This window comes from Trachinotus anak, unplaced genomic scaffold, assembly GCF_046630095.1.
Source record: "Trachinotus anak isolate AG129_WGS33_773 ecotype Australia unplaced genomic scaffold, CSIRO_AGI_Tana_v1 ptg000032l, whole genome shotgun sequence".
NCBI classification, from domain to species: domain Eukaryota; kingdom Metazoa; phylum Chordata; class Actinopteri; order Carangiformes; family Carangidae; genus Trachinotus; species Trachinotus anak.
Window position 1 is genome coordinate 14,469,269 of NW_027273883.1, and position 19,299 is coordinate 14,488,567.

The window sequence follows — 19,299 nt, forward strand, 5'->3', positions numbered from 1 at the left end:
TAACTTGAGTATTACTTTCTATTTTCTAGCATTTTCAATTGTTTTTGCATATGACCGTGTTTTACATATAAACTTGAACGAAATAAATGTAAATCTGAAAGCTACTATTTATAGGAAGTCTATACTATACTGTTAAACTAACATACACACTGATGTTTTTAAAAAGTATATTCTTAGTCTGTAGTATGTAGCAGTAACATAATTGTATTATATATATATTAATTTATGAGAGTCTGTAGGGAAAAAAACAATAATTGGTTGTTTGTTTCCTACAAACCGTTATAAAATAAGTACAAAAAAGATAAACAAACAATTAACAATAATTGTATGTTTAAGTTGTAATCTTTAAATCAGCAGGGGGCAGTAATGCACTCGGCCGTGAGAAAGATCTTATTTTTTCCGACAGTACTGAAGGAAGCAGAAGTTCGAAAAGTATGGCGGCGGAGTGTTTGACAACTATAACAGAGCAATGGATACGGGACAGATTACAATTAAAGCATCCCTGTCCCGGTAATATTAAATCGTGCTTATAAAAACGCTATAAAGGAACAAACACTAGCAAATATTAAGAGTCGAGCCATGACGTTTTAGCTTTTGTTATGTAAAACAACTTATCTTTTTGTTGGTCGCTAAGCTAACAACAGCTAACGTAGCAGCAACTGTCACCTGGTGCAAACCAAAGCTTCAGAATCAAGGTGAAGGCAATGCAATCTTATTTAATTCAACTCTGATTTATTCATATACACTTCTTAAACAGCTGACGTCCGCTCACTGAGCCTCCCGGGGACGTACGAGGAGAAGATCGGACATCTGGGAAACGCACTGAACAACTTCGTCCGTCTGAAGTCTCTGGATCTCTCCTGCAATGCACTCGTCTCTGTGGAGGTGCGTTTGAAACATAAGGTCACCCCACCCCCCACAGACAAGCATCTTGCCATGTCTGGCAGTTTATTCTCTATGAGCTTGTTCGAGCTTTTCATTGAAGATATATGTTACAAAGCAAAATATTCAAATTCAGCAATCCGTGACATTGTTAGGAATGAACTGCATGACATTTTTTGCCCAACCCCTGCTTAAACGTTATTGATTTCTTTCCAGGGGGTGCAACACTTGAAAAAGCTGGAGAGGCTGATCCTGTACTATAACTGCATACCTTCCCTTGAAGAGGTGAAAGTGCTGTATGAGTTGTTGGCTTTGAGAGAGCTGGACCTCAGACTCAACCCTCTGACCAAAAATTACCCAAACTACCGCCCTTATATTGTGCATGCCATGCCCAACCTACGCAAGCTCGGTGAGAGACAGCCATTTCACCCAGATTGTCTTCTCAGACAACTTATTGGTATTAATAAGTGTCCTCCATTGCTCTCCAGATAGCTGTTCAGTCAGAGACACTGAGCGCAAAGCTGCCATAATGCAGTTCTCCTCTGACCCTCTACCTCAGCAGAAGAGCTCCTGCCTAAATCAAGGTGAAGCCCAAAGGTAGGGTCACCATAAAATGCTTGACTTAAATGAGTTTCAGCTGAAATTAGATTTGATACAGACGTCAGCTAGAGATCTGGAATACATTGAAAATGTACTGAAACTGATCTTGCTAGTGGAGAAGGATAAGAAACCTTTGAATGTTTTGAATAGTATAGCAACTTTTAATTTCCCACTACAATGAACATCACATAAATGGCCATCACTCAGATCTACTCTTGTAACAATAAGACTCGTGAAATTAGGAGAATGACCTTTCTCTCTAGCAGCCACATATGGAGCAATGTAGGGGCTTTTAATGGAAAAAGTGTTGCAATCTTGATGGGTCTTGCCTATGGTTCCCAGAAACAGTGATCAGAGACTGGCTCTGGTTGGCCGCTTAACCAAGAGGCTCTCTCTCGCAACTGACACTGATGATGTTGTCCTGAACTTTGTGGCGATGAATCATGGCAACCGAAGTGAAACCATCTCTGACCCTGTTCATGAGGAGGCAGAAGGCAAGATGTCAAAGTTCGACAATCATTCTCAGCTCAAAACGAAACCAGCCCGATTAATGTTTTATGTTCAAACTTCTACTAATTATTAATTTCAAACCGTCTTCTTTCTCAGAACCCAGAGAGAAAGAATCAAAAGATTTTACAGAACAGCGAAGTTCTACTCCAAAACAGGTGATTTTATCTTACTGTAGGTGAAACTATATCACCAGAAGTACATTTATATCATATATTTATAAATACATATGTAGTGCATGTAAACTGTTTTTTTTTTTGTTTTGTTATTTTTAAAGGAAACAGCTAAATCCATCCTCAGGTATCACCCCACAAAATATGGTACGTTTTTACATCTCACTGTATGAAGAGTCAGTCGGAGTTACAGAGAGATGTGTGTGTATGTTTGTGATTTATTAGGAGGACAATGGTTAACATCCTAAACACATGTATGTATGGTAATTTTCTCTGCCCCAGTCTCAGATTTATGTGGAGCTAAGTAATCACAATCCATGAAAATTTTATCAAAAATAAGCATTTTGGTAATTGTAAATAAAAACTGTGATTTTGATTTGGTTATTATAGTGGGTTATCAGAACAGGCTGAACACAGGACAAAGCATTTTTTCTTGAAATGGTTAATAGTAGTTGCCTGTGTCCTGCCCTTTCAGTTGCTGACAATATGTAAAACCACCACTGGGTGGAGACAGAAGCCAGTCCATCGCTCCAATGTCAATTAATATCAGTGTTTTATTGTGTTATTTATAATTTACCAGATAATGCAGAGTCCAAAGTGCCACACGTGAAAGATCCATCTCATAAAAAAGGTTCTACCTCATTAAAAGTTTCTGAAAGACCAAAGGTGTCCTTTGGCCCCTATGTAGAGAAATGCAGGCCTGTGCCTGGAAAACACAAGGACTTCCCCAAACAAACCAGACATGCAGCCAAGGGACATTTCACACCCAATCCTGGTAGGAGCTCAATGTTTGCTCTTAACAAGAGCCCATGTCAAAAGTTGTACACATCCATAAAAATACCAAATTTCCCTTTCTTGTTATGTTGAATGTGTGTTTTCCCCATTTTTTTCAGATCAAAGTCACCGTCATAGTTCTTCATTTATTAACATCCGTCCTCCCAGCCCCCATCGTCCTGGTTTGAATCTGTCTGACCCTTCTAACCCCATCTTACATCCTCCAAGACTGACCTACTCCAGCTTCAATAAGACAGAAGGGGGCTCCAGCCTGCAGCAGCAAGCAGAAATGAAAAAAAGGGTTGGAAGTTAATTTGGTCTTCTTACTAATATGTGCACTGAATCATAAATTGTTCCTTCTCCCTACTTGTACAAATCATATTTGATGTTGTCTCTCCTCTGATATCAACTTCCAGTATCTCTGTATTCACCTCACAGGGTAGTTACAGGAAACCACTGGAGATGCTTCTCAATCTCGTGGACAAACACTGGACGGGAGAGAGATCACTGCATCATAACAACAACTTCCTGTGTGAGTTGGACTTTGGTTTGGGGAATGTGGTATCTGATAACAGGAACCTGAGATAATGAATGAATGATCTTCTCATCATTTCTATTTTTGGCTCTAGCTCAGGCAGTCCAGATCCTCTCTATGATGGAAAATGATATTTCCAGCCGGGAGGCTGAGGTCAGGACCTTAAGACGAGAAGCTGATGCACTCAGCTTTCAAGCAGCTGCACGAGAGGAAGAACACAAAACTGAAGTTCGTAACCTCTCTGCTCAGCTGGAGGAAACTCGCTGTACAGTTGTGAGTGAATTCAGCACTCAAACAATGTTTAGCTTTAGTGAGCCTTAACACTTTTGATGAGCACAGAGCCTTTACTGTCTTTACTTCATCGTAGGGCAAATTAAACGAGCAGCTGAGGATTGTCCTAGAGGAGAATGTCGCTCTACAGAAACAGCTGATCAAGTTAGAGCGACAGTATCTCAAGTCTATGATGAAAAGTTCACCTATTTCTCAGATTAAAGGTGGGTGTAAATGCCAGTGGAGGATATATATGAGTGAACATTTTTTGCTGTTTTCCTTACACTGCACTCTCATACTTGCACATCCTTAGAGGCTCAGACAGAAGTGGAGGAGCTGAGGAAAGAGATCGAGGGGCTGAGGGAGAAAGTGCAGGAGGCTGAGAAAGTCAAGGAATTATCAAACATGCTGCAGGAAAGCCACCGGTAAGAGGCTGCTCGTGTCTGAGCGTTGGCACTCATTGTCTAAATCAGTGCTGCTCCGTTGGTTGCTTATGTGATTTGAATGTGTCTTTGTATGTATTGCAGGTCTCTGGTGGCTACGAATGAGTGCTTGCTTGCCGAGCTGAAGGGAAGTGGGGAACATTAAAGAAGAATGTGAATGAGGAGATGCATACCGGTATGAAAAAAAAAACAAAAAAAAAAACAAGACTATGCTGAGTTTCATATTAGCATTGCAGTGCTACTGCAGCTGCATGAGCCCCACCAGCTGAAGACTGTTTTTAATTAATTTTTACTTTATTTATATCACTGGATGGCACATTCAATTTTTGTTCGTATGAAGTTCACAGCCCCTTTGATAAATGTTTATTATTTCAAAAAAAAATATGTATAGGCTGTGTTTGCTTGATGTAAACACGGACGGGGAGAGGCAATTCATTCAAGCAAGGCTGTGTATAAGTGTGTGACAAGGCTGTTATGTTAACAAATGATTTTAGGGGAAAAAATATTCATAGGTCATAATGTAATTCCTGGATCAGTGGCAAGACTGTGTCTCTCTTGGCTGTTTTTCCCCTTTTTTATTTATTTTTTTAGGTAATTTGTGTCTCCATCTGCTTTGTACGCTGCAGTGGAATGAATGCATTTAGATTCCAGCTGCACTGTGACTTTATTTATACTTCTGCCTTAGGGCTGGAGAGCCACACACACACACATACATACACACACATTGTTTCACAGTCACTAATGCAAGACCTGGCAAACCAGGTTAGGATGTGGATTCTACATAAACTGAATGCAGCTTTTATTTTAATGTGACTGTTACATGTCATTGGTTGGTGCTACTGGTAGGGACTTTCAGTGTTCCTGAAAAAGCCATAAGAATATAAAACATTATATTTTGACTGGCACCCCATAACCTGCTCAGCAAAAGGTTCTGGGGTGTTTTTTTTATTTTTATTTTCAATAAAGCACTACAAATCATGAACACACATTAAGAAATCTAGAGAACAGGAACAGAAACACGCTGCATGCACCGGGGCACAATAGTACATTAAAAGTTATTTGAAAAAAAATAAAGTAAGACAATATTGTTCCTCCACATTAAAAGGTGCACAGTATTTGGCATTAAGCACAGAAAATAGAAGACACCCAAGCTACTGCAGCAGACAAAAACTAACACACTGATAGCTGCTAGTTTTGCATTTGATGCATGATTCTTCATCAGCTGAGGCTACGGGTAGTGTGTGACAGGTGTGGTAAAAACACTGTCAATATGTTGAAAAAATATTGTTCTACAAAAGTATATTACTTGCAATTTTCCCTTTATCTCATACAGTATGCAGTATGTCAGGATACAACAGTAAAACCCTGCTTGTGTGTTTTGTTGAATTTGTGCCTTGGATGACAGTACTACGCGTAAAAGGTACTCTAAATCTTTATCAATAGACAGAATTATAATAGCATTATAGGGTAGCTGACTTTGTACATGTAAAAGTGGATACATATTGATTTCAAGCAATACAAGATTTTATCATGATCCTACAGTTTCATCACTTAATATATTTTTAGCAAGAAAATAATTAAGTCAGTCCAGTAGTCTGTCCTCACAGCAGGCACAGCAGTTCAGATAAGATATGACAAACTCCTACAGTCATCTATATGCTTCTGAATCAAATGCAATATACATAACATGCACAAAGTACAGCAATACAGGAGAAGTAAAAACATATGAAGCCAGTGTCATAAATTAAGCCATGTGGCTATAACTTTTTAGAATATACACAATCTTACCACAAATATATTAGAACTACTGTATAGAAATCTGATGAGGAAGTAACAATGTAAGTAAAATGTTAAAAATACAATCTTGTACAACTAAGCTCATCTACTGTGGTTGGAGCTTCCTTCAGTTAAATTCACCAAGTTAATATTCAAAATGCATGTTGGCAGTTGTTTGAGTGTCATAAGCCGGCCTTTTTAACAGACTCGCATGGTAGGACTTTTTAAGTTTTTCATATTCACAGAAGCAAGCAGATTGGCACAGGTCAAGAATGTTCAGTCTGACAGCTAACAAAAAAATAGTAAAACAAGTTGACAAAAATCTTTGTATATCTTTCTTGGTTTGAGCTGAAGGCAAATTATTCAAATGACAGTGTGAACTTATGAAAATAAAAAAACGAACAGCAGATTTTATAAAGATTAAACAATGGCTTAGACGTGGGGGTTGGCAGACAAACAATTAACACAAGATTGATAATATCTGTTAAAAATGTGTGCCAATTATCATTGAGACTGCAAAACAAATTAAAAATGCATTTCTTCAGCTAAATATGGGAATAGAAACATCTCCATTAAAAAGTGCAACATTGTTGATTCATCAAACCGTTGTCCCACTTTTGTTTTTCTTGGCATGTTGTTCATTGTGCTCAATAAATATTATAAGGCCCAATCATAACAACAAAGCTGCAATATTCATAGCATAGCAGTTTCTCTCATTTGTTCTCTTCAGTGTTTGGCAGTAATTTGCTATCAGACAGGAATGTACCAGCTGGTGATGACTTTGTAAAAATAGATGTAAACAGTTTTCCAGTTCTCACACTTGACAAAGAGAGGAACTCAAAAACATCTCTCTTACACAAACACAAAATAGATGGGTGGGAAAATATATGCAATCCTATTCTTTTGTGCTTTCACTGAGTACTTTTTTTTTTTAATAGAAAATTATCCTAGTAGTTGATCAAATGTTTATTTCCTCATCTTCGCCCTCACATGGGTTTGGCCATGGTGGGTTTAGTGACTTTCTTTTCATATGACCCTTGATGCTTGTATCCCGAGACGTATCCGGAAGTGTCAACTATGTCTACTCGTCCCGCCTTACCCTTCCCGCGGCCGGTGTCGTCAAAGCGCTCCTTGTGTGACCCTGTAAACTTGGTGGTGTCTGTAAGACGGCTCACTGTCGGGGAAGCCACGGCTCTCTGTGAAGGTGTTTGCAAAATATTTCAGCTTATTCTGTGATTGCCGGTAAGATGGACGTGACATCAGTATTATTCACGTGTTGAGTCTTACCGTGACTCCTGCAATTATTGGTGCCTTCCCTTCAATCAGCTTGAAGACCTCGGCCTCGGCCTCCTCTCCAGTCTTGTCTTTATATTTCTTCCTGGCCAGCTCTCCAAGTGCAACCTTGAACTCATCATATGTGATGGTGCGACAGGATTTCTTCCTGAAATGTAGGTGGAAAAGGAGCTTAAGTGTGGGATAACACGGTGTGACAGTGACAGTAGTGTACACACAGCCATGTGTGATCACTTCAGCATGGCAGATGTAAGACAGCATGGAGATGGTATCCTGCTGAGATAAACAATGAGAAAACTTTTACTGTTTGGGTCTCGTCTCCCAGTGTGTCTCACAACTTAACTGTCGTCCAAGCAACTCCACAGACTTAGATACACAGCTGTGGGCTGTATATGTGACTGTCTCCTCATATTATGGATCATATTGTGTTCAGCTGTATAGTTCAGCTGCAGTATTCAAGGCCCAGAGCCCCTATGTGTTTCATTTCAGCTGTCTAATAGGCACATTTAGACCTGCTGGATCCAGCTAAGTGCCTGGAACGGTGTCATGCATCACTGCATTTTCATTTCTTAGTTCAAATTGTTGTAACCACTGATAACACCATGCCACAGATCATCATCATCATCATCATCAATCACTCTCCTTCTGAGAGTGCTCCAGTTGTCTAACTGGCCGTTTGTTTCACATCCATGTTAAAAGTGCATAGTAACACAAACACAAACAGCCATTGCTGTGGTGATAAATCACCTAAACAACAGCCTATAAACCCTGCAGTCTCCCCAGGCAACCTGCTGTCATAGCAACAAGCTACAGTAAACAGGGACGTTTGGGTTTATTATTAATTTGACTCATCCAGTGACTGCTTTTGTTTGGGCAATCCATCAGTGTTGAACATATGAGAGCTCCATTCCTCTGCGCCTGTTCCATGCTGTCTATTGTCAGAGGGGATACTGGACTTCCAGCTGCTGTGTCTGTCCAAGGGAGATAACTGTGTGTCCTCAGCAGATCTCACAATACTGAGTTATTACACTCTCCAAAGTATACAAATAGTTAACCTGCAAAACTTTTCTGTGTAAACAGGGAATCTGAGGAGGCTGTGGTGAGGTTAAAAAGGACAAAGGTTAGAGGGCGACTGGAACTTTATCTCAGTGTGGATTACTGCGGTAGCTGACCCGCTGTTTATTTACATAGTTCAACCATCTGCAGTACATGATCCGTAGAATGCGCAGAAATGCTCCTGTATCTCCTGCAATCTCGTTCAGTGATGAGGAAATTCAACCAAAGCCTTGAAAATGAAGCCACCATAAGATCATGCCAGTAATTAATTAGTCCAGGCCAGATTTCTCCCCCATCCATAGTTAAAGCTGTGGTGTTCTGGCTCCGAGCAGGCAGCACAGCAGAGACTCAATGTGGTGCAGCAGTCCTCCACACCCACAATGAACAAGGGTTAATTCAGCCATGCTGTGATTAGCCAGTGCTCATTAAGATGTTTAATTTTTCATGTGCAAGCAAACAGTTTTGACACTGATTAAAAGGAAAGTAGAGATCTGCATCTCATGGCAGCCCTCCCTGGCTCAGTCATGCCTGGAGTCAGAAACTACATGAAAACAGGCCCTTCCCCCACCTTCTAGCCTACCTCTTTTTATCCTGTGGCTGCCTCTGAAGTGTACACACACTACACACTTTCCACAGATTTTACTGTGCTATACTCCTCTGTGAGGCTGGTTCAAAATGCTGTTCTACCTCAGACTCTGATTAGAACCTGTAAGACTCAAAAACCTGCAAATTCCTATACCAAACACACATCCAAGGACCTAATGTGCACAAAACGCTGCACGGATTCACCACTAAAAACGTGGGAAAACACAGGGAACATGCTTTTTTACTTAAATGTCTAAAGTGGTTACACCATATTGTTTGCACATTTCTAAATATTGCTCACCAATAGAGCAGGTGTAAACAAGCTTAAATCCCACAGTCAGCTTCTCTTGTCTTGCCAAGAAAAATGTTCAGAGCAGTAAACATGAACACCCATTGCCATGCCAACTGTGAAGGTGTTGATGTGGGTGACTCAAAGTCCAAAAACACAAGGATACTTATTTGGCTCCAGTTTACTGTGAGAAGTGATGGCTGAAATAATGAAGCCATGTTTAGATGTTTATCTAGAAATGCTAGAAGACCTGCAAGACCTCTAGGGGCGCTGTCTTGGTTTAGTCACTTATTATCTATCAGCAGAGAATGTCCATCTCAAGCACAAGATGTGTAGCCTTTGATAGGCTATAACTGAGGACTGAATCCTGCCACTGCATGTTTGTGTCTCCTGTAACATATTTTTGTGAGTTTGTTTGTTTTTTTTAATTCAGGAAATACACCTTCTGCGTGTTTCGTCTTGGTATGCAAGAAATAAAAATTTAATATATCCAGCCATTCTAGTTTATCCTGCACTGTTTGTTGGTAGCAGAAGTCAGTAAGTAGTTAATCCTGGTTTTGGGGAGATACATTTTTTACTGAGCTTTTTCTAATCTTTCCTAAACACAGGAAAGGAACAAAAAGTTTCAAGCAGAAAAATAGCACTAAAAACCATTTTTGGAATCTCTTGTATATAAGTGTGTACACAAAATGACTGAGATTGAACTTTGGTTACACATCAGCAGAAGATGGAAAATCCACTAAATCAGTGTGAGATTCCCAAGCAACCTGTGCTCTCCTGCAACAAGACATGATGATGAGTGGCTTCCAGCCATATTCTTCTATTCTGGTGCTGTCTAGCAGAATCATTTTTCATTCACGTCATTCAACCGGGATAAAAAAAAAAAAAAAAAAAAAGCTTCAAAGCTGCTTCATGTATGAATGAAGATCTCCAAACTAACCATGCGCAAACCTGCATGGTAAAAGTCCTGTCCTTTCTTACACTATCTTATTATTACTATTATGTGGCACTCAGTGAAGAACTGCATTAACCTTACTCTATGTGACCAATACTATAACAATACTAATATTTAATGTGGTGTGGAAGATATCTACACTAATTTGTCAATGTGTTATCTGCAGACATTCAGTACACTTGGTAAACATTATGCACAGATGGACAGATGACAGGTTTCCTCCTTTGGTGAATTAATATTGAGGTCACAGCTTATTATTAGACTCTGCTTCGCTTAAATCAAGCAGTAAAGGATGAATCAGTGCGGCCTGAGGAGATACAGGATGAGACACCCTGGCCTCTTGCTGTAATCTGTAATCTGCAATATATAATATATATGATATAAATATGTGTCTTTAAGTTGCTGCTAATATTATGGTGGTTTTCTAAATTGAATATAATCACTGATCTTATTTTACTGACACAAATGAACAGATTATGCTGCCCACAATGCAACATTCAGCCAGTTTTCTTTGCTCCTTATATGTGATTAGTCAGTGTACGATAGGGTCGGTGCCTGTTTTTCTTGACTGTGCTTAAGACAGTGTCATTGATTGAATGCTCTGAACGCTAATGAAACAGAATATAAACAGCCTTTGTCATTCATACCTACAGTGCAGTCCTGAGCCAGTTCCATTGCTCCATATTAGTGACCTTTTGAGTATGCTGATCTCAGTGACTAAACCTGTAGTCATCTCTGCCACTGCAACAGTACTGGAACACTATGTGGTAAAAGAGCACAGTCTTGTCGTGGCACGCCAGTTGCAAGATCTTAGCTGAGAGCTCAGATGATGACAGATTAACAGAAGGTAAAAACGCCCAGATAGGCTGAAAATTATTTCACAACATTTAGTCATGAGAAGAACATATTTGGTGCCTTCCTTACTTGACTTTGCTGAAGACAATGTCCACGTCGGTGAGGGTGATGTTCTTGCCATCAATTACACCGCAGTCCTTGCAGAGTTTGGACCAGTTCTTGCCGTGCAACTCCTTGCCAGTAGCACGAGTGTCACCATGAATGGCGAAGCGCCGAAATGACTCTTCCAAAGCAGTCACCTCCACTGGTGTGGACGAGCCCACACCTCCTTCACTGGTCCCATTAGACTCAGATGAAAGCCTTTTGGACGCTCTGTCTTTAGACTGTTCACTGTGTGGCCGTAAAGGGGCCGAGCCGATGTTAGGATGCTTGGCTGTCTGGACTTTAAAGTCATCTATGTTGTCTCTAAGAGAGAGAAAGTTACAATATTATCTGACCACTCATTCAGGTAATATAATGGAAAATGTAACACTTGCTCTGACCCCACTCCTTTAACCATATATATCAGTATTCAGAATACAAGAGGCGTGTAAAATAACACTATTAATTTGAGAGGAGCAGTCCCTGGAGCATTGGCTGCCTGTGAGATTTACAGGAAAAGCTGATGGAGTTGATTGAAATCAACAGATTCAAAACAAAAAAAAATATTGAATCACACTCTGTATGCCAGGAAGGAAGAAGAAGGTTTTCAGCAGAAATATATCTTATCTCACCCTGTTCTGCAAGGCATGCAGCAAACACTGCTACAGAAAAAAAACAGTCCATCAAGCCTTAAGGTCAAGACACGACTTGCTAATGCGTCTCTGGTTGTCCCTCTTCGTAAGGTACGTCTAGGTTAGAGGCACGATTAGTCCCTCCAGAGGTGTGTTTCTGTGCACACACTGCCTGTGAATGGGCAGATGTGTTATGTGTTCTGGCACAGAGGTGAAGGATATAAATAGATCTCAGCGGAATTCAAAGGCACACAAATCAAGAACCAAGAGAGCAGATGGGTATTTGAACTAACACACAAAATGTGAGGTGAAGGCTCTTGTGCTGTAAGTGACATCTAAAACTTACTTCTGGTCTGCCATGCTTGTGCAGGAATTTGGTTCCCTCTGCGCAGTGCTTGGATTAGCCGACTTCTGATTTCTCTTTGTGCTGTGGGACGAGATGAGGACGCAGGTGAATAATGTGAGAGGGTGTGTCTGTACACATGTGAGTACAAGAAAGAAGAGGACAGAGAAAAGAAAAAAGCAATTAATAGAGTGTCACTATAAAAAGTACAATATTCCACTTGTACTCTTCACTCTTTAATCATGCTCCAACATAAACACAAAATAATAATGAGAGCACGCCTAATCCAGCCTGGCACACACAAACAGACACAGAGACAATTTGAGGAAAGCAGTCAGATTGGAGTAAATAACAACGAAAACTTCAAAAGGAGCAAGATGAAAATCACCTCAATCATCATTAACACCACGTTACCTCCAGATAGTTTCTGTACATCTCTCTCTGATGATCTTGCTTGTTTTGAACTTTGAGGCACTTTTTAACATGGGTTTAGAAAAGTGCTCTATAAATAAAGATTATTACCACAATATTATTTTGCTTTGATGATTTCATTCACTCTGAGTACAGGGATTCTTCTCTAAACACATCATTATCCAGATTTGCATCTCTGTGTGCAGAGCAACAGGATAGCACCTTCTCAACTCAGCTTCACACTTGAACCATATCTGAAACAGTTAGCTTAGTCCATGTTCATGTGAGAAGAAGCAGGAAAATCAAGCTACAGTCATACAAAATAGCAAGAAAAAGCCCTTCTGCTATTTCTATTAAGATAATGTAACCCTGCACTATATTTGTAGCAAGTGATGGTTCTCTGCTCACCTTTCAGCTGTTCCCATACTCAGCTCAGTACTCTTAAAGGACGTGGGTTGCCATGGCAAAGTACACCCCAACAAAGTCTCTAAAACTATTTGCCAGTCGTTATATTCGCTGCTGTTAAAACAGATACAGAGAAGATGCAAAGCAGAGAGAGATGCCGTGTCCCATGGACTATACCGTCTGCTCCAGCGAGCAAAGTTTCAAGCCATTCCCTCAAGCAATAAAGTTCTTTCACTCACCCCCAATGGCACCATGTAAAGTGAAGGGTTTTGTTTCCACGACCCTGTGGCCAACGACCACAAACGTGACCTTCCTAAGTACAGTCGACACTTAAATGGGTACAAAAGGTCCAAGATTGACACTGCATAAAGCCATTATAATCAGGATGTCAATTCTTAGGACAAAAAAAAGGGAGATTATTAATCTGTATGAATAATGGCATTCAGAGCTTCATGCACTGGGAACCCATTGTCCAATGCTAGTGGCATCTCTGTCTGACCCATGCCCATGTCTTCACACATACACGCATGGTGACATCGCAGAGTGCCACTATTGATGGCAGGAGTTTCTGTAGTCATATGTCATCGAGGACTCGGGCCAAGACAATCGAGATGGAGTAACTGAGGTTGCTGAAGTTGGAAATTTTTATTTCTCAACCAAATATAGTACAATTCCATAAAGTATGCTTATGCATCAGGTTAGGCTAGTTTGGTTTTTAATCAAAAATCTATATCCATCCAGCAATGAAGCACTCTCATAACTCATACATACAACCAAAAAAAATAATATTTGTCCTGAAATAATATTTTAAATGTATTTTACACACTAAGCAGCCATTAGAACCAGGTCATATTTAGGGGACAGGGTTCAATCTGCCAATTAATCAAAATTTTAAGTTGAATGATATTATATCAAGATCAATATTTATATCTTTGGTTTTTCACAATGAGTATGTTTACATTTGCAGTACATGTTAGAGGTAGGCTGTGATCCTCTGTTCACTGTTTTGGTCCGCAACAGAGAAATAAATTCTCATTGCATAAATTCTTAAAAACACATTCATATTTAAACCATATTAGTAGACCATTTACATGATGTAATTCAATTGTCAAGAAATGACTCAAATGAAATTGTGATTAATCAAAAGAAATCATCTGAAATTTCTTAATCAAAATTCAGTGGATTTGCTAGATCATTGCCAATGTCCAGCCCACTTGGAAAATGTTTTGCCACCAGTTTTGTTTTTTTGAACTAATACAATCACATAACTCTCTTCAGATTATCTTACACCTAAGTTTTTTTTTTTAATTTAGTAGTTCATTAATGATGATATGATAGAGATTTACTTATTTATTGTCAGCAGAATTATAGTGCAATGCAGGAAATGTCACAATAGGTATACATTCAAATCTGCTCTGTGTGTTCATGTGATGTAGGTTTTGATGTTGTTGGGTACAGTAGCTTCCTGTAATGCCCACACTGAGGTTCCATCGTTATTCAAACATCCTTTCAGTAGACTAACTACCCGCTGTGTGTTTTCCTTTGTGTGTCAATGACAGCAGTAAAATCTATGTGAAACAAAGGAACCTTTTCATTCTTCTCCTCCAATTTGTAGTCAGTAGTTTCAAGTGTCTAAGTCCTCAGTACAACAAGCCTCCTTAATCACATTGTGTTCAATACATAAGAGAGAGGTCATTAACACTGCGTGGAGTTCAGTGGCCTGGAGTAGAATGCATACAGAAATGAAAGGAAATGTAGTGCTCTGACAGATCTTTCTGATCATTATAGACACTATAGAGAGTATGGAGATGATCATATTTGGCCCAGTATTTGAGTTAGAGTACATACTGAAATGGTGGCTGTAACATTATTAGATTTAACGAGCGATTTATGTATAATTCAAAATTATATATGCTTTGGTTTTAAAAAATAATTAGACAAATACAACTGTCATTTCAGTTTTGTGCTGTGTGTTTTTTCTGCCCCAATTTTCCACATACACACAAGAAGCCATTTGGTTAAGGGCAGATCTCCAGAGACAAATCTGTGACTGGATGACAGCATGCTTACATACACTCGCCTTCTGGCAATACACTGCACAGATGAGTGCTTTAACTATAAATTGACCCATTTTGAACTGGATCTATTCATAGCAACAATACGCTGCCATGGCTGGAACATTCTTTTCATTCTCAAGGGAGGAGATCAGCCAGTGGACAACATGCACCCCGAAACACCAAAAAAAAAAAAAACATTTTCTGTTGAACTGTTGGTTTGGCAGATGGTGTTTAGCTCACAAAATGATGACACTGTTGTCAGAGTTTTGCGAAGTGAGAGAGAGAGGAGAGTGCTGAACACTAGTCTACTTCTCTATCGTGCCATCACGGTGAGTGGGCATTAGAGATCCCATCTGCTTTTGATCTAGATCAGTATAGTTTCCAGGCTTCTGCTCTGAAATGTGACTGTGTCATTCAATCATAAATGTAAAGCAGAGAGCACCACTGCTACAGTGGAACCCCCCCAGTCTGCTCAGGACTGATCTACATTTAATAGAGTACATCATGTCTGCCAGCTTACTGCCACACTACGTGCTGTATACTAATGAATGGGTAAAGCACTACTGAACTGTTTTAACCACCTAAGGGCCACCTTTAAAGGATCAAACTAAACCAATATTCAAAGTTCTACTAATTGTCGAAAAATCCCGTGAAAAGAATATACGAACTTCGTGTAGATTATTCCTCTGTGCCATTTACCTCTGTTGTCATTGGCCTATTAAACTATTACTACTACTAATGAGGACTGAGGTTAAAATAAACACTTATACTGTTGTAGTGGGTTTGTGGTGGCCAGGGGCTTTGTTGCACGCCACGGTTCTCTCTGTGCTCATGTTTTCCATCTGCATTTCCACTGTAAATTATCTAATGAAGGCAAAATGCCAAATATGTATATATTCATATATATATATGAGCATTGTACCACCTGACATTACTAAATACAACCTCTTAACTATTTCCCAGTTTGGCCACTGTCTTCCACCCTAACGCTCTCCCCAAAGATACAAGGAGAGAGTGCATGACATCAGTATGCTGCAGCCCGGGTCTGAGGTCACCAGCATGCTGTCTCTGTCAGTCCTCGCCTCCCTAAACTCTTAAACTGCTCTGTGAGTCAAATATCTTGGCAAGCATTGTGCTATAGAAAAACAAGATGTTTGAAACAAGCTACGGCAGTTATTGTTGGCAGCAGCAGCAGCAAGCCAAATAGAGGTATAAGGCAGCGTAAAGAAAGCCCGGGGGTCCTTATGCAACCCCACATTTGAGAGGAAAACATGATGCCAGAGACAGCACAAGTGTCCCTGACATGGCTCAGATGGAGAAAGGCCCGTTGAGCCAACAGCAAATTAGCTTTGAGTAGAGCCTGGTTAAAGATTTTTAGAAGGCAGACTGTGTTGTTTAATGTCTCACTTAAATAATTATTGATACAACTAATTTTAAAAGTCTTTGTAATGTCCTGGAAACACCATCTAATATCTCAACAACATCATCGCCAAAATAAGGCAGAGTGAAACACACAGTTGCAACTATTCCCTCATGTTTAGGTCAACATGAAAAAAGAATTCTCCCTTCAGTTTTGTGCAGTAAAAAAAAATGCCATCACACTACAATACTGCATTTTGCCCAAAACCAATACTTTTATTTTGTAAACCTGACCTGAGTCATCATCACAAACTAAAAGCAATAATTTACACTCTGAGGTTAACTGTTTATAACAGGACCCAAAGGCTCTTGGACCAGTGCAATGAAACCTAGAATCTGGGACAAACACTTCTTCTCATGCATACCTAATTCAACCTGGGGAGGACACTGTTACAAAGGCTCACTGAGAGAAAATAGACATATTACCTCCCTTATGCTAGAGGTGTCCTGTCTTTTTGTCATACATCACAATGCATTCCTTTCCCCACTGTCACAATGCCACAACAGAATCTAATAAAATTTTTTACATTAACTTGTTCATTTGCAATTAACCAATCAACACTCCTCAGATTACATCATACTTATTTATATTTCTGCCCAGAACATGTTGTACTCCATCCATGCACATGCCTCATCAGTCTATTTTTTAAAAACCCGTCATTTCTTAAATAAGGAGTTGCTGCTCAGAGCATCAAGAAGCTAATAAAAGAAAGCACACTTTTTTTTTTCATGCATAATTATGTAACTACCTCCATGTAACCCAGCAGTTTATTGGCACAGAGGCTGCAGCCACAGGCCAAATGCATTGTCAATCATTCTTTCTAACCCATGACGGTGCTTAATGGAGAACCCTTCACTCTGGCCCTCATTGAAAAGATAAACAGAAGGGAAAAAGGGCTCATGTTTATGTCAGTGGGCATGGCTGCAGCCCCCTGGATTGACCAGATTGTCTGCGAAACGTGTTACATAAACCTGCAAAATGCCAGGGAGATTCACACACAGCCCACGTGATCGGTTTGTTGTTGTCAGCTGTGGAACATGGTTCTGTGGGCAAAGCCCTTTCGATTTTACTCGATTATTGGCAAAGCATGCTGCCACATGTCTTAACAACTCAAAGCACATCTCATCTACTGCACAATAAGTATTAAGGAAGCATGCAGAGACAGGAAAACTGAACGGGCACCTCCAGGAATCAGGTGTATGCATGTAGGCTGGCATGAACTCCAATTCTTAAATTCTTTGCATAATGTGAAAACGTGCAGCTGCACCGTGAGATAAAACTAGCTTCTGCTAATAAAGTAACGATGCCAAATTCAGTTTTAATCACCTGGTGACGAAATCCTCCACCTCCTCGTAAAATTTCACAAAACCATAATTGCGCGTCGCGCAGCCTTGCAGTCTCCTTCCTCCCCGCTGCTGCCCGGGCTCAAGTCTGCCCGATGGCTCAGCTCCTGCGAGATGCTGAAGAGAAACCAGGCCGCTGATTGGCTGCCGCCGTGTGCGACGAGCTGTTCTTCTTCTTGCCTCGTCTCGTCGTTGAGGGCTGTGATGGTGTCTCAGGGCTCAGCGGAGCGCCGGTAAACAAGCCGTGTGAGCTCGGAGCATCTGGTGATGCCGTGAGAGGCGGAGGTGGAGGATGTAAACAAAGTACGTGGATGGTTTCCGCACGGAGGATCAGCACGGCTTCATCAATAAACAACCGGTGTAGGACCCTGTGTGATCGGGAGCCATATAGGATGGAAATGCATCACAGAGGCCAATGGTCACACACAGAACCAAGAAAAACGGAATATTTATAGACTGAGTTCAGCCTGATCCTGGCTGTCTTGAGGTTGTTGGTGCGTTGGACTGTGATTGGCCAGAGGGAACTGGCTAGGGACTTAATATTAAAATGAGAAAATCAAAACAAATAAGCAAGCATCCTCTCAAAAAGGATGTATATCTACACACGTCTGTCCTCTGAACCTGACTCCTCTGATGTCAAGTGCACTAATGTGTTACACAACCAGTGGCAGCCTAATGGCTGGACATGGATGGACATTATGTAATCCCATAGCCTTGGTCATTGTTCAAATGATATAGTAGCAGCAAGCTCTCACATATACAATTCAAAGACAGGGGAAAGTGGTAAAAACATAGATGCCTGTGAGCAGGAGAAAGGGCTCAGAATAGTGACATGATGACAGCAGCCTGGACTGAGTGCAATCACTTGATGACATAATATTCCTCCTCAAGCTGCTTCAACTGCGCCACTGTGTGGTTAATAGTAGGTTGTAAACACACACACAATGACAGAGCATTTGTGAAACCACCATTTACCATAAAGCCATACACTATTGATGGAAAGGAACAAAAGTAACAACCTAGTCGGGAATTATTAGAAAACATCCACTGAACTGAAACAAAAAGTTAATCATCTATCAAACTGTAGCATCCTATACAAGTCAACCTCTGTACTTTTATAAGAAATAAACCATAAACATATAAACCGTAGACATATGTTCATAAGGCTCAGGATCATGAGGAATATTTTATAGACAGATTTTTAATTAATAGTCCTTTTGTCCTCCTACTCAGGCTTCCAGCCATTGGCGTTTCTCATAGACATTTCACCTTTCATGCAAAATAATAAATAGATGGAGTAAGCATTACTATTAACAAACATGTTTAGTTGTCTAATTGTAACATGGATTAATGATCTTGTGGTACACATAACCTTCACTGCTTAATGATGCAAGGTTTTGGTGTTACCCCCACACAATTTGCCTTCAAGGCAAGACAGTGGAAAGAATGGCCATCGACTGTGTAGCTGACCAAAACCCTCCCTACAAAAGAATACACCACACGTCACCTGGTAACAATAGGTAAAGCACGGGTGTAAAGAACGTGGTTGAGATCCATTAGCTAATTCAATTCCACTGTCCTGGATTGTGCATGCTGACTCACTGTCATGTCTTA

General features: G+C 40.2%; 2 protein-coding genes across 7 annotated transcripts; one reads left to right on the forward strand and one right to left on the reverse strand.

Moving 5' to 3' along the window:
- The first annotated feature begins 417 nt into the window (after positions 1-417).
- Positions 418-6,563, forward strand: cep72 (centrosomal protein 72). 3 transcript variants are annotated; one of them, XM_071468556.1, is made up of 14 exons: positions 418-510; positions 758-885; positions 1,099-1,291; positions 1,371-1,479; positions 1,825-1,976; positions 2,089-2,147; positions 2,267-2,309; positions 2,743-2,937; positions 3,056-3,237; positions 3,375-3,468; positions 3,566-3,744; positions 3,839-3,965; positions 4,055-4,166; positions 4,269-6,563. In XM_071468556.1, exons 1-14 carry the CDS (start codon positions 435-437, stop codon positions 4,327-4,329), a joined length of 1,710 nt encoding a protein of 569 aa, XP_071324657.1. In that variant the 5' UTR covers positions 418-434; the 3' UTR covers positions 4,330-6,563. The 3 variants fall into 3 exon arrangements, with proteins under 3 accessions (XP_071324657.1, XP_071324658.1, XP_071324659.1); XM_071468557.1 differs by having other exon boundaries at positions 2,851-2,937; XM_071468558.1 differs by lacking the exons at positions 1,825-1,976; positions 2,267-2,309.
- Positions 5,073-18,121, reverse strand: LOC139612708 (tubulin polymerization-promoting protein). Of its 4 annotated transcripts, none has more exons than XM_071468566.1 (5): positions 17,669-18,121; positions 12,053-12,180; positions 11,063-11,398; positions 7,248-7,401; positions 5,073-7,156 (listed from the first exon to the last, which is right to left on the reverse strand). In XM_071468566.1, exons 2-5 carry the CDS (start codon positions 12,064-12,066, stop codon positions 6,947-6,949), a joined length of 714 nt encoding a protein of 237 aa, XP_071324667.1. In that variant the 5' UTR covers positions 12,067-12,180; positions 17,669-18,121; the 3' UTR covers positions 5,073-6,946. The 4 variants fall into 4 exon arrangements, with proteins under 4 accessions (XP_071324667.1, XP_071324665.1, XP_071324666.1 ...); XM_071468564.1 differs by having other exon boundaries at positions 12,053-12,133; positions 17,669-18,118; XM_071468565.1 differs by lacking the exon at positions 17,669-18,121 and adding an exon at positions 13,105-13,478 and having other exon boundaries at positions 12,053-12,133.
- Positions 18,122-19,299: the final 1,178 nt, after the last annotated feature.

Coding starts and splice junctions, on each gene's coding strand:
- LOC139612708 (XM_071468563.1), bottom strand. Junction 11,399..12,052: donor ACAAGCATGGCAGACCAGAA/GTAAGTTTTAGA, acceptor TCTCTCTCTTAG/AGACAACATAGATGACTTTA. Junction 7,402..11,062: donor ATTGTCTTCAGCAAAGTCAA/GTAAGGAAGGCA, acceptor CCTACATTTCAG/GAAGAAATCCTGTCGCACCA.
- cep72 (XM_071468556.1), top strand. CDS start 435: ATGGCGGCGGAGTGTTTGACAACTATAACAGAGCAATGGATACGGGAC. Junction 3,238..3,374: donor AAGCAGAAATGAAAAAAAGG/GTTGGAAGTTAA, acceptor TTCACCTCACAG/GGTAGTTACAGGAAACCACT. Junction 3,469..3,565: donor TCATAACAACAACTTCCTGT/GTGAGTTGGACT, acceptor TTTTGGCTCTAG/CTCAGGCAGTCCAGATCCTC.